The sequence below is a fragment of the Bemisia tabaci genome, chromosome 2 (assembly GCF_918797505.1).
Source record: "Bemisia tabaci chromosome 2, PGI_BMITA_v3".
NCBI classification, from domain to species: Eukaryota; Metazoa; Arthropoda; class Insecta; order Hemiptera; family Aleyrodidae; genus Bemisia; species Bemisia tabaci.
In genome coordinates, this window is record NC_092794.1 from 30,101,247 (window position 1) to 30,115,455 (window position 14,209).

The following is a 14,209-nucleotide window of genomic DNA, read 5'->3' on the forward strand; positions in this document are numbered from 1 at the left end:
TTTTAAAGGTTTATTTGCCCCCTAAAGTGGCAGCCAATGTGCCCATGCTTTCTTTATAGCCACTTATAGTCATGAGTAATTGTCAATGATGAAACTGCGTAAAGGTGTCTCTTGTTTGTGGTGTTTCATAATCTCTGCTCGCATTTGACTTTATCCAAAGAAAAAGAACCAATCACACATCTTGAAATATTCGCAGAATATTTTACTTCCAGAAAAGAAAAATTGGAGGAGTTTTCTAAAAATACAGGTGATTAATAAGTTGGTTAGTTCATACTATTAGCAACATTCCGCATCTCAGGCTATTAATGTCTTTACAAGTAAATTCTGACAGGAAGTTTGCCATGATTCTCTAAGACACATGATCTAACAGTCTCACTATCGATGTGTGCTTTTCTGAGAGGTTTTTTTTATTGTTGGTATTTTTCTCTCTCTCATTCGACTAATAGTTTGATTTGGTCTGTTTCAGGGGATTCTTTTCCTTTAACTGCAGAAAGCCATTGTGAATTCGGTATTCAAGCATTGGGTGCTATCATATTTTATTTGAAACGGTGTCAAATAGATCACCAGCTCCTGTCAATGGCACACTTCTCAGTTTACAATGTGAAAGATGGTTTCCGAGATACTACTTCAAAGGAACTCCAAACTGTTGATATAGCTAATAGAAATATGGTGAGCAGATAGTGTCTTTTAGCCTACCGGTTTTTTTTTTTTTTTTTTTTTTTTTTTTTTTAAAGGAATTTTTTTTAAATATATCACAGCTACTAACTAAACTAACTAACTTAAAATTTCCTCATATCTATCTACATGGGTTGAAACTAAAACTAAAAAAATTGCATTAACTTTACAGGGTAACATTAGATAACACAATAATTATCTAAAAAAACAGGAACTGTAAAATTCTGTGCCCTCTTTTTTAGAGATATTAAAACATGAAGGTTTTTAGTTTAATTGTTTCACATTCTTCCTTTCGCACTCCATTCACACTTTCCTTCATACCCTACAGACTACTTAAAAAATAAATCTTAATGGGAGTTTAAAGGTCTCCCAACTTTTAATCTTATTACTAATATTGTACTATCTAAGACGTTTACAACCTCTTCATTGACATGTTTTCGAGACGACATTCATATCTCTTCATTGTCTCAGCAATTACTTGTCTAACCGTGGGTACCTCCAATTCTCTCCTTATGTCTTCGTTCTCCACGAACCATGGTACTTTCAATAATGGGCCTGTTGCATGCAAGAGATACAGCTGCGCGAATAGACTATTAAGGGGTTAAATGACACGAAAATTACGATGGTCACATTAAAAAAGTCTGAAATACATTCCTTACTGCGCAATTTGCGTTGTTAGGAACGCGCTTTCTCAAATCTCCCGCGCCTGGGGGCAGTTTTCTAATCACCGAAAACGAGCAAACGGCGCGCTCGGTGATTTCCGGAAGATGCCGAGCCGTTGTTGTTGTTATTTTTTCCATCAGTTTGTTTACAAACCCAACGTGATCTCTTATAGTGGTCCATAAACGCTTTATGCGGTAACCAAATCGATCAACTTTTAAATATCCAACGCAAGCCTCCTACATTTCATTTCACGTTATCACGAGCTCCGATTTTTAGGTTATGTTGTCAGTTTTAGTTGACTGGAAATAGCCGCGAGTTGCCGATAATTGTTTCTGTTAGAAAACTGCCCCCCGACGCGGGAAATTTGAAAAAGCGCGTTCCTAACAACGCAAATTGCGCAGTAAGGAGTGTATTTCAGACTTTTTTAATGCGACCATTGTAATTTTCGTGTCATTTAACCTCTATAAAGTCTATTCGCACGGCTGTATCTCTTGCATGCAGCAGGCCCATTGCTTGTAGAACCTTCGACTCGAATCTCTCTGCCTTATTCATATTAGCTTTGTTTGCACAACCCCATAGTTGTGAAGCATACTACCATATTGGTTTTGATATTTGATTATACAGTAAAATTTTGTTTTTCTTCGACAATTTTGATCTTTTGCCTTACAACCAATACATTTTTTTATTCTTTTTATTTAATTCTTTCACCTTGACTCTAATACGATCTTTATAAGTAAGTCTAGAGGCTAAATAAACTCCTAAATATTTAGCGCTTGTAACGTAAGGAACTTGTTCATCTTCTATAAGAACTGGTAATTGTGGTATTTTCCTATTTGTAAAAACAATATAAGTAGATTTACCTGCGTTAAGGGTGGCGCCATTGTCAGAAACCCATCCAGACATTTCATCAATAGCTTTTTGTAATCTATGATTAGAAATATAAATGTCTTGGTCTCTCTCTGCGAAGGCAGTATCATCTGCAAAAGTGCCTATAAAGCCCCTCTTTGGTTTTCGGATGTCGCTAGTGAAGATATTATATAAATATGGGCCAAGGCATGATCCTTGGGGTACTCCTGCCTTTTTTCTTCTATATGTTGAATAACAATTATTAAATCTAACTCTAAATTTTCTGTTCTCCAGGTAAGATCTGATTAGTTTTTAATGATTAAATGGTAAACAAATTCGAATTTTGTAGAGAAAACCCAGATGCCAGACTTTATCAAAAGCTGCTGAAATACCTAAAAAAAGCATCGAACATACCTCTTTATTTTCCGATCTCCTCTCTATAAGACTCACAATTCAGTGCACTTGTTCTATGATAGAATTTGACGTCCTAAAACCGAATTGGTGACTTGGTATTATCTGTCTTCCTTCAAAAATTGGCAATAGTCTTTTTAAGTAAGCCCTTTCAAAGAGTTTACTTACCACTGACAGTAATAAAATCGGCCTGTAGGAATCTACCTTTTCCATGTGTTTATTTGCTTTCGGGATAACAATTACTTCTGCAGTCTTCCAGGATTCTGGCACATAGCCTATTTTAATAATGAGTCAGTGAAGCTCAGGAGGGATTTTCCTTCAAATAGTCGAATCTTACAGTTTTTGGTACGAGAAGAACGATGTGCACGTTTAAATATGTTTCGATGTTTCACGAAAAATTATCTCCGCGGAAATATAACGCTTCCATTTTAGGGGTCCTCGAAAATATGTTTGAACTGATCACCGCCGTGAATCTTCGAATCTATGCATCATAGACTGGAAGATGGCGGCGACCAAGCCAACCTGCTTACTACCGCCACGCTGCCGTTGTTGACATCACGATTTCTCGTTTGAGGTTAAGTAAGTTCTGTGTGAATGTTTCATATCCTACATAAATCTGTATCGCATTTTGATTGAAAAGCTTAGAGATTTAAGAACAATGGGTATGAATCTCAAACAAAGTAACCTACACAACCTCCAATTGACCAACAAAAACATACCGCCAACGCGACGCCGCCGTGTTTTCTTCCACGATGCATTCCATCGCTATATTGATCGCGACGTGTACATTCGAAACCTACGAGCGCGCGGTTCAAACGCCGTTTTAGGCCACTCTAATTTTTGGCACTTTCAATTAAACTTTGCTCCCGTTTGCAGGCATCAAAATAAATTAGGAAAAAAACCAAGCTTCAGTCACTTACTACTTTCGAATGACGCAATAAAAAACAAGCAGTGAACTCCAACACAATGTGTTGATAAGACGCGTCATTAACTCGCACATATCAACCCCTTTAGTTATCATTTGCAGAGATTGCAAAATAGGCAAGCAGCACAACAAGAGAATTCACGATCCAATACTGCGAGGTCAACGACGCACCTTGACGAGACCGTGTATTGTGAATCTAGAAAGCTATTCAAACGAATTTTTTTTTGATCTGCGTAAAACAAAATCTTACCAGACTCTTGAAGAAAAGTGCTACGGAATAATTTAAGCGAAGGAAGGAAAAATTCTGTCGAACTCCTAGAAGATAAAGTCTATTTAAAGGTATTTTGGGGCTAAAATACCCAAATCACCGGTAGTATAAATCCTGTTATATTATTATTGAAAAAAAATTGACTCGATATAAATGCAATTGTATTAAATATGTCTTGATTTTGTTATTTTAAGCGTCTTTCCATGCAAAGAAGTTCAACCATGTCCATGCTTTTTTTATTCATGAATCGAAAGTAAGAGATCTACATCCTGAAAATCTACCGATTTGCCGTAAAATATCGCAGAAACTTGATGTACCAGGTCAATGTACCCACTCGTTGAATTTACGAATCAATTTCGTGAGTGCACATATGTAAAAGCCCATATGCTATAGTCATTTTAGGTGCATTTATTTTTCATGTAACTACAATAAGTAATTTCAATCCTGAAAAACCATAAATTTTCCATATAAAATCGAAAAAATCAAAGTATGTCCACTCCCTGACGTGAAAATTAGATTCTTTGTCTAAAAATACCTACGTATCGATACGCTGAAGAGAAACCATGTGTGGACACAGTTAGAAGTCCGCGGCAACATCGATTACGCAGAAAAACGGCAAAAATTAGATCGGATTTTAGCCACTTTGCCTGCCGCTCCTCTTTATTTACAAACCGTTCCTATACTCATCTCAAAATTTTTCTCAGAGCTTTGTGTAATTATCAGCTTCAATTTAAACCCCAGTTCGATGGCCCAAAAAGCAAGCCATTTTTGAAGGGCTCTATGAGAAATTCGTGATACATATTATCGGCCCTTAGGAAATTACCTCATGGCTAAAACTGGTGGTATAAATGTTTGAAGGCTTAAAATAATCGTATTCAAGAAACTAAGGCATTAAACTATGGAGTCAATTTCTTTTTAATAATATAACGGGATTTACTACCGTTGATTTAGCTATTATAGCCCCAGAATACTTTTAAAGCGCCTTTACGTTCCATGCAGAATCTCAACGGAATTTCTTTTCTTTTTTTTTTTTTTTTTTTTGCTTAAACGACTCAAGAGACACTGTAGTTAAAAATATAATGAATTTTTGATCTGGACATATGAAACATGTTTGACTCGTTGAGGCACACTGTGTATTGTATGGAGTACTGCTGCTATTCTGCCGTGCTAAGGAAAAACGCTGTATGAGCCTTCAGGCGTTGCCAAATTTCCTCAGGCAAATCACTAATTTATAGGAACATTTTTGAATATTTTTCTACCAATTTCTCAGATAATTTTGTTTGTAATTTGATCTAAAGTGTCTGCAATTTTCAAAGGAAAAAATGTACAATTTTCCTCAAAAATAAACATTTTATCGAAGGAAATTTGGTAACAAACGAATGCTCTTAAGGCGTTCTTCCTTAGCACGGCAGTATTCGACCCTTGTCTTCAGGTCAAAATTCTTAGAAGGAAGCCCCTTGTAAGAGGCGATTTTTTGTAATCACTCCCAATTTTTTTTCCGTTATATAATGGAATTGCTTGTCAAATTCTGAGGTCAATTATATTTAATTGTAATGTATACATCTCCTTTTTTCCCCCCTTCATTTTATTTTTTGCATGGGGAGGTGGAGGTTTTGTTGATTTTTCGGATTTTGAATATTGAAACTTTTCTTCTATTTGGCCAATTTTTATGAATGAGACCTATTTTAATTCGTGTTTTAACAGAGAGTAAGGAAAAAATTGCTAAAAACACGCGAAACAATTTTTTTGAAAATTGTACGAATCCTAGCGTGACGGTGAAATGGTTAATCGAGCGTGAGTAAAAGGGTCTCGGCGGCCGCTCGCCGGAAGCCGGGTTTTATCGTTTCTTTTGCGAAGCCGACGCTAGGGTCAGGTGCGCAGGGAAGAGAGGAGTAGGTAGATTTCTATATGTCCGCAAGTAGCTTTCTGTATGAGCCACGTTTAGCAAATGGTCTAATGAGTCTCGAGGCTCATCACAGATTGCACTCACGGCTGCCGTGGCTGGCCCTGGCTATCAGAGCAGTGGAACCAAATTTTGAAAAGCATAACAGGGGTGTGGAGATCTGTCCAAGCAACGTTATGAACGAAACAGAGGAGTGAAATTCTCATTCGAAGAGTGCTGGTCTGCTCAGCAATCCCCTAATCAGTTCGTTTGCTTCTGCTTTTATATGCATATTTTAAATTAGCGCTGAGCATTCATAGGTTTTTATAAAAAAAACCAAGTAACGTAGACTTTTGGTATTCATTACACATAAACTAGAAATCCCCAGAATGAGAAACAAATTTTAATCATTATTATTGACGGATTAGTAAACTTTTTACACGCTTTGGAAAATCTCAGAAGTTCGCGGTAGTCTTTTTTTGGTAAGGAACTAAGGGACTCAGTTATTGTATCGAGTGGGGGGTCGAAACGATCGCAAAGGCGGTATACTACACATACGTGCCAAAAATGACTTAATTAACTCATCGAGTCAAAAATTTCAGCCAATTTAGCAATCACCCTCATTCAGAGCTGTTTTAGAATATCGCCAGTGATCCCATCAGAGCCGAGGGTTTTTTTTTTAATTTAACTTTATATTTAATCAGATCAAATAATTCTGTTTTTGTAATTTTAGAATCTTTCAAATTTTCCTGCTCTTCTATTTCTAGCAATTTGTCGGCAAGATAGCACTCATCTTTGAGATTTTCCTTAGGAGTGAATACACTTTCCAAATGATCAGCAAATACTTTAGCTTTCCCTTCATCCCCTTTTACTTTAACTTTATTACTATCCAATATGGGTGGTGAATAATAAATCTGGTTTTCAAGGTACTTAGTCGCCTTTCAGAGGGAATAATCAGTAGGATTGAGCCATTGGTGATGAGTGTTTCAGAAAATTCTCAGTCTCATTATTTTTAAAAAACCAGCTCATTTTTGAGACCTCCCTATTTAGTCTGTTTAATTTACTTTTTAGTGTATTAGTTCTTCCTTTCATCCATAATTTCCTAACCTTCCTGGCCTCGCTAATTATTTCCAGAAGTTCACGAGGGACTTAAGGGGCTAATTTCATTCCTCTAACAGTTGGAGTATTTCTTTTTGCAGTTGTAATGATCTGCTCAGTGATAAAAGCGACTGTGTCTGCAATTTGCTGTTGTGTATCTATAGGATTTTTTAACTTAACAAGTGAATTTAGTTCTTCTCTGAATGTTTTCCAATCCGTTTTTTTTTTGTTATCGAAGTGGTGACCTATTTTAAAATAGCTGAGTTGTACATGTCCATGTTAATGGGAGAGTGATCAGAGTCTAATTCCTTAGTAATAACGGTTTCACCACAATCAATTGAGTTTGTAGCAATATTTTTAACTACAAAAAAATCTATTACATCCGGTTGTTTTGTTGGGTCAGTCGGCCAATGTGTGGGACTCCCAATAAAGACATAGTCGCCATCAATGCTTCTTACTGCCGAATTCAACGCTCTTCCTCTTGTTAGGGTGGTTCTGGAACTCCACCTTATATGTTTAGCATTCCAGTCCCCGCCAGCTATGAATTTGTTCCCCAGAGTTTTTAGAAATTCTGAAAAATAATTATGTTTCATCTTAGGTCCTGGAGGACAATAAATAGAAGCGATTGTTGTCCCTTACTTTTGTTTTCATAGTAATTCTGATCGATTGAATCGCTTCAAATTTAGTTTCATTGCATATAAAATATTGAAATTCTTTTCTGATCATGATAGCAATTGCCCCGTGTGCATTATCAAAAGGGTGATTAACCCAAAGGACATTAAATTCACGCTTCTTAAAGTGACTAGTTTCGGAAAAGTGAGTCTCTGACAACAACACCACGTCAACTTGGTAAAAATCCATATAATTTGACGATTTTAGTTTCCTCTCTGCCAACAGTTCGTTTCCATGCTACAATTCTAATCTTCAAAGAGCGAGGCCAAGAATGGCACAATTCGGGCCAGCGGGGATTTTTCTGAAACCGGGCCCAAACGATACCTTATGATACCCTAAAACTCTGGTAAAAATTTTAGCTTGAGTATACGCACGGTTTTTGAGAAATGAGGGGGCAAAGTTGCCAAATCGCCATCATTCTGGACAGCGTTTCTACAGGAAAAAGACGGGAATAATGGACGAAAAAGTTACACCTTTGATGGTTTTCGGCTGCAAATATTCTTATTGGTCCCCCAAGCCATTAACTGTGTTCAGTTTCAAAAATTTTGGTCGCACAGTGGACCAAAATGGGGAGAAATCGTCGACAAATCAGGATTCCTTGTCAAATTATCAAAAATGGAAGTTAAAAATTGTCGATCTGCTGCAGTTTTCATGGCTAACAATGTTCTTATCGGTCCTCAATGCATGAAATTGTGTTCAGCTTCATAAATTTACATCGCACAGTGGTCAAAAATGGGGGAATTAGTGGACAAATTAGGATCATCCGTCCAACTTTTTAAAAATTAGGTGAAACTGTTGGTCCCCAGTAGAGTTTAGATCCCCGAAAAATTCATGTATTTAATTTTTTTAAATTATTACTGCATGTCAGACTGTATTGTTTATAGAACGTTGTTATAGAATAGACTTAGTAGCATTATCTCAATAAAATATGCAAACTTTCAAAAATCAAAAAAAAAGAAGGAAAAATGGAGCGAAGAAATTAAAAAAAGATTTAAACGGTCCAAAAAAGAAGTTAAAGAATTTTTCGGGGATCTAAACTCTACTGGGGCTCAACAGTTTCACTTAATATTTAAAAGTTTGACAGAGGATCTTAATTTTTTCACTAATTCCCCCATTTTTGACCACTGTGCGATGTAAATTTGTGAAGCTGAACACCATTTCATGTATTGAGGACCGATAAGAACATTGTTAGCCATGAAAACTGCAGCAGACCGACAATTTTACTTCCATTTTTAATAATTTGACAAAGAATCCTGATTTGTCGACGATTTCTCCCCATTTTGGACCACTTTGCGACCAAAATTTATGAAATTGAACACAGTTAATTGCTTGGGGGCCCAATAAGAACATTTGCAGCCGAAACCCATCAAAGGTGTAACTTTTTCGTCCATTTTTCCCGTCTTTTTCCTGTAGAAATGCTGTCCAGAATGATGGCGATTTGGCAACTTTGCCCCCTCATTTCTCAAAAACCGTGAGTATACACAAGCTAAAATTTTTACTAGAGTTTTAGGGTAGCATAAGGTATCGTTTGGGCCCTGTTTCAGAAAAATCCCCGCTGGCCCAAATTGTGCCAAAAAACGGTCGTTTTTGGCGTCGCTCTTTAATTGTTTCAATACAATCCGAATTAGATTCAAGATAAGTGGGGATTTTATCCCTGTCAAAGTGACTACCAGGAATTCTTTCAAAACTATTTGAAGGAGGTCCTGGCCTTCTGCTTTGAGGCACCCTATGTGCCATCATTGCCAAATAGTATTCCTTCTAGAGTATAAAGCCTAGAAAAAGTTTGAGCATTAATAGTTGCTTGTTCATTTAAGAAATCAAGTATTTTCTCCATCAGACTCTCAGGATTTTCTTTATCGTTGGATTTACCATCGCTAGCCATTCTAGCAAAAGATATATTTTTGCGGACTGGTTTCTGGCTTAATTTACTTCCGGAATTATCTTCACCACAATTTTTTGGTTTTTTCTTGTTTAAATCTGCCAGCCTACATTCTTTGAAGAACTTTGCGATCTAGGTCCACTACATTTTACACACTTAGGATCTTTATGACAATATGCTTGGGTATGCGGAAACCCCTGGAAACGGTGGCACTGTGGAATCTTTGCCGGATCGTGCTTAACATTTTTGATTTCTACTTTCTCATGTGCTATAAGTTTAGTTTCAAAGATTTTCTTAGCATCATCTCTGTTATCGAATATGATTTGATGTAATGGAGGACCTTTCCTTTTCCCATTTTCGTCTTTTTTGCTTAGCAAATTAACAACTTTAATAATATTAAAACCTTTGGATGTAAGATCCTCTGTAATTTCATCTAGATCAGTGGTAGAATGCATCCTTTCAGCTACAAAAACCTTTAGACGAAGATGTTTGTCTGATAATGTGTACCATTTAGCATTATGGTTTTCAAGGTTTTCTCCAACCAATCTTTAAGTTTTGTGGTCTGCAGTATTAATTTTCCAGCTGTTGCTGACTATTGCTGCTAATCTATACTTATCAGAAGCGATGTTTTCAACAAATTTTTTAACCCCGCTGATTGATTTTAATTGAGTAACCTTAAATGAAGGAGGAACTATCATCTTTCTCACCTCATTTTCTTTTTTATTTTCAGTATCTTTGTTTTTATCTTTATCATTAGAGCTATTGAACGAACCATTGGTGTTTTCACTAGACGTGGTGACTTTCTCGACATCTCATCTGCCTTCGCATCCGCTTTTCTTCCTTTCTTAGCCTGGGTTTTTTGTGGGGATGAGTTACTTCCTTCGTTTCTCTTCCTCTTCTGCTTGCAGAGTACCCAGTCAGTTTCTTCTTCCACAATTCGATCTTCTGGGTCTTCTTCATCCATTGAATCATCCTTATTGTTTTTTCCATCATTGCTGAGAATTGAGTTCTTCCCTAAGTAGGTTGCTTGGGGTTCGAGGGTTTCCCTCTGAGCAGTTTCAGAATGCCTTTGCTCCTTTTTTCAAGCGCAAGCAATCTATTTTGAAGGACTTCAATTTTTTTTTCTTCCTTTTTTTCTTCCTCTTTTTTAACGATGTTAAAAAGTCCTTCAATCGTGCTTGTAAAGCCTTGCACCTGATTTATGGCTTTCGTATCATTGTGAGTGATGGAAATACCCTCTTTCATCACCACCGCAGCCTTTTTAAGAATTTCTTTGACTGAAATTTTAGGATGAGTCTGATTCGATGTTCCAACTGAGACTGGTGTGGCTATATTATCTGTTTTACCTTTGGCATTCATCCTCTTGGGTGTCTCCTGGGGCGATCTAGAAAGGAGCGAACTCCTCTCAAACGGATTTTTATCGGTCATATTTTTCACTTCTACTGGGCTCGATTTCAGAAAGTCCAGTTTTCCTCTGATGTAGCATTTTTGACAGCCGATGAACTGATCGTCTCTCCAAAAACAATACACAGAATGTTTACACTTGTGTGGCGACAGCGACACAGAAGTTTCGGCCGTAACCGCACTTTGTTTACGTTAACTCGTGGTCGCTGCGCGCCGCGATGCCCGGGCCGCGAGCCGAACCAAAAGATTCACCGTCTCACGAGCGCACACGTCTGCACAGTTCGAAATATCAACACCGAAAATAGCTTTAGGTAACACCAATTTTATGGAAGATCGAAGACAGAACCTCACTATCCTCTATCTAAATAATGAACTGATAACTTTAAGACACCACAAGAAATACAACGATAACTACAAATACATTCATCAATACAACAAAATTCCAATGAAATCTACGGACTAATACCAGTCAACTAATTAAATCAATAATGGATGGATTTTTTATTATTTAACTTTGGGTATAAGCCGGCTGTGTAGTAAACTTTGGTAAATCCCTTGGGACAAGAAAAGTAATTTAACAAATATCAAGTTACGTAATATCAACTATAACTTTTATATCCTCCATTAATTATTTTCATCTTTTTTTCTCCTTCAGGTTTTAGATGCAATCACCCTCAAGAATCTCAGTATTGTTGAAGATGAGTACGGGGGCATTCAAGGAACTTTGCTTCAAAAACTCGATAATTGCTCTACTGCTTTTGGAAAAAGGTTAGGTGTGGCCTATGCTCTTGAAAATTTCACCAGAAGTTTCCAAAACGCTGAATATTTCTTCCTTTCTAGTATTAACTCCCTAGGTGCCTTTAAGCATCAATTCTTTCAGTCGGCCTCTTTACCCGTATCTAGTGGTTGGAAAACCCACTTCACACTATCAAACTTTACATCCAACTCTTGGATGCAGCTTGTCGAATGAAAAGTTCGATAGTGTAATACTGAAGACAGAAAACGACAATTCGATGAAAAATTGGACGGAAACTCGAATGTGACGTCACATTCAACTTTTCGTTCAACTTACCAACGAAAGTTGAACGAAAAGTTGAAACGAAATCTTCTGATATCAGCCGAAGCTGTATCTTCGCGAACCTTAGGCTTATGACGATATCATACTTCAATGGCTATGGAATCAATTTTTTCTGCGTCCAACTCTCCAGCCAACTTTTTGTTCAATTATGTCAGATGAAAAGTTTGATAGAGCAGCCTCTAATGGTATTAAAAATCCGAAAATTTGTGGAAAGCAAGTCGATACCATCAGTACCAAAGGGCAAATTTGAAAAAACTCCTAGGTCTTTTATTTTTTGTCAGGCGATGCGCGCAATGGCGGAAAACCCGTCAAAAACAACTCAATTTTGACCGTTTTTTCGCTTTCAAAACTTTATTGGACACCCTGTTATAACAATGAAGGTCCGGATATTCCAAAAATTTGTGCAAAGAGAGTTCATACCCTCTGTAAGGAATACAAATAATATTCTACTTGGTTCCAATACGTCTTACATTCCTCGTTGTCCGGTGCCTGCATTCACATTTAAAACGTCCCGAATACCTCAATTCGGCCGTTTTTTAATTGGGAAATTTATGAGACACCCCTTAATGACACCAAAAAATCGAACATTTGTAAATGGCAAGTCCATACCAGCAGTGTAGAAGGGCAACTTTTATTAGGTCCATAGATTTTTCATTGTTAGTCGCGTGGTGTCTCCGTATACACAAAAATAGGTGCATAATGCCTGCATTTCGACAGGTTTTTCGTTCTCAAAATTTAATGGACACCCTGTAGTGACGGTGGATAACGAAAACTTTGCTAAAGTAAGTTCATGCCGTCTTCCTAGAATAAAAAATTCTACTTGGTTCCTATAGGTTTCCATACAGGCGGTATGAACTTATTTTCCTCGAATTTCCGGATCTTAATTGACTTTACGTGTCCAATAAATTTTCGAAAGCGAAAAAACGGTCATAATTGAGTTGTTTTTGACGGGTTTTCCGCCATTGGGCGGAAAATCTATGGATCTAATAAAAGTTGCCCTTCTACACTGCTGGTATGGACTTGCCATTTACAAATGTTCGAACTTTTGGTGTCATTAAGGGGTGTCTCATAAATTTCCCAATTAAAAAACGGCCGAATTGAGGTATTCGGGACGTTTTAAATGTGAATGCAGGCACCGGACAACGAGGAATGTAAGACGTATTGGAACCAAGTAGAATATTATTTGTATTCCTTACAGAGGGTATGAACTCTCTTTGCACAAATTTTTGGAATTTCCGGACCTTCATTGTCATTACAGGGTGTCCAATAAAGTTTCGAAAGCGAAAAAACGGTCAAAATTGAGTTGTTTTTGACGGGTTTTCCGCCATTGCGCGCATCGCCTGACAAAAAATAAAAGACCTAGGAGTTTTTTCAAATTTGCCCTTTGATACTGATGGTATCGACTTGCTTTCCACAAATTTTTGGATTTTTAATACCATTAGAGGCTGCTCATAAAATTAATCTTATACGTTCAAAAACCGTAAAATTTCGATTTTTAGAGCTGCCGAGCGGAATGTTTCGGTGTTACTAAGCGAAGTGAGAGTGACCTAGGAGAAAAACAAAAATTGTCCCTTAATCTACAAGTTATGTGCTGTGTTTGTACCAATTTTGGAACATCCAGCGTCAAATCTTTGACTCTAACTTAACTATCAAGGAAAGACGGTTAAAATGTCAAAAAAAAAAAAAAAAAAAAAAAAAAAAAAAAAAAAAAAAAAAAAAAAAAAAATCGGAAAAATAACGATCTTTAGGCGGTGTGCGGGCCGCGTTAAATTTTTTTCCCCCCAAATCCTTTTGGTTTTACCGCACATGGAACCATTTAAGACCGTGCAACATTTGGTTTGATTTAAGCAAATAAGTTCCACCCTAACCCCCCCCCCCCTTCATCCTTATTGGGACACATCCTTTCTGCACATAATTTTCGGTGAATATTCTTGAGAAGGCAGTGGAGATGTTGCATGTGTGAGGAATTTGCGATTTGACTATCGATTCTTATGTAAAAGTTCGCGAGAAACACGATGGTGCCACTGATCTTTTCTGAAATCAACTCCCAAGCTTAAAAAACGCTCTCAAAGTTGAGGCGTAATGGAGGGGATATCCCACGCTATCCTGAGAGTCCACGTCTACGTCAAGACAAACTCCCCGTGCAAAGATAGGGAGCAAATACATTAGCAGGGTTGCTGTGTTTTCAGTTTTAGAGCTCCCAAGTAAAGTGGCAGCCCTGTAAATGTATTTTCTTCCTATCTTTGCATGGAGAGTTTGTCTTGATGTAGAGGTGGACTCTCAGGATAGCGTGGGATATCCCCTCCATTTTGGCCTCAACTTGAGAGTTTTTTTTGAGCTTTGGAGTTGACATTGCGTTTCTCGCGAATTTTACATAAGAATCAATTGTAACTCGCAAATTCCTCACA

General features: G+C 37.3%; 1 protein-coding gene across 1 annotated transcript in view; it reads left to right on the forward strand.

Moving 5' to 3' along the window:
- The window catches only part of Msh6 (DNA mismatch repair protein Msh6), an 85,997-nt gene that overhangs the window by 49,166 nt on the left and 22,622 nt on the right, over positions 1–14,209 (forward strand). Inside the window, exons 11-12 of the mRNA XM_072297115.1 lie at positions 467–669; positions 11,379–11,491. Coding sequence (XP_072153216.1) covers positions 467–669; positions 11,379–11,491 — 316 coding nt within the window. The remainder of the gene's footprint in view (positions 1–466; positions 670–11,378; positions 11,492–14,209) is intronic.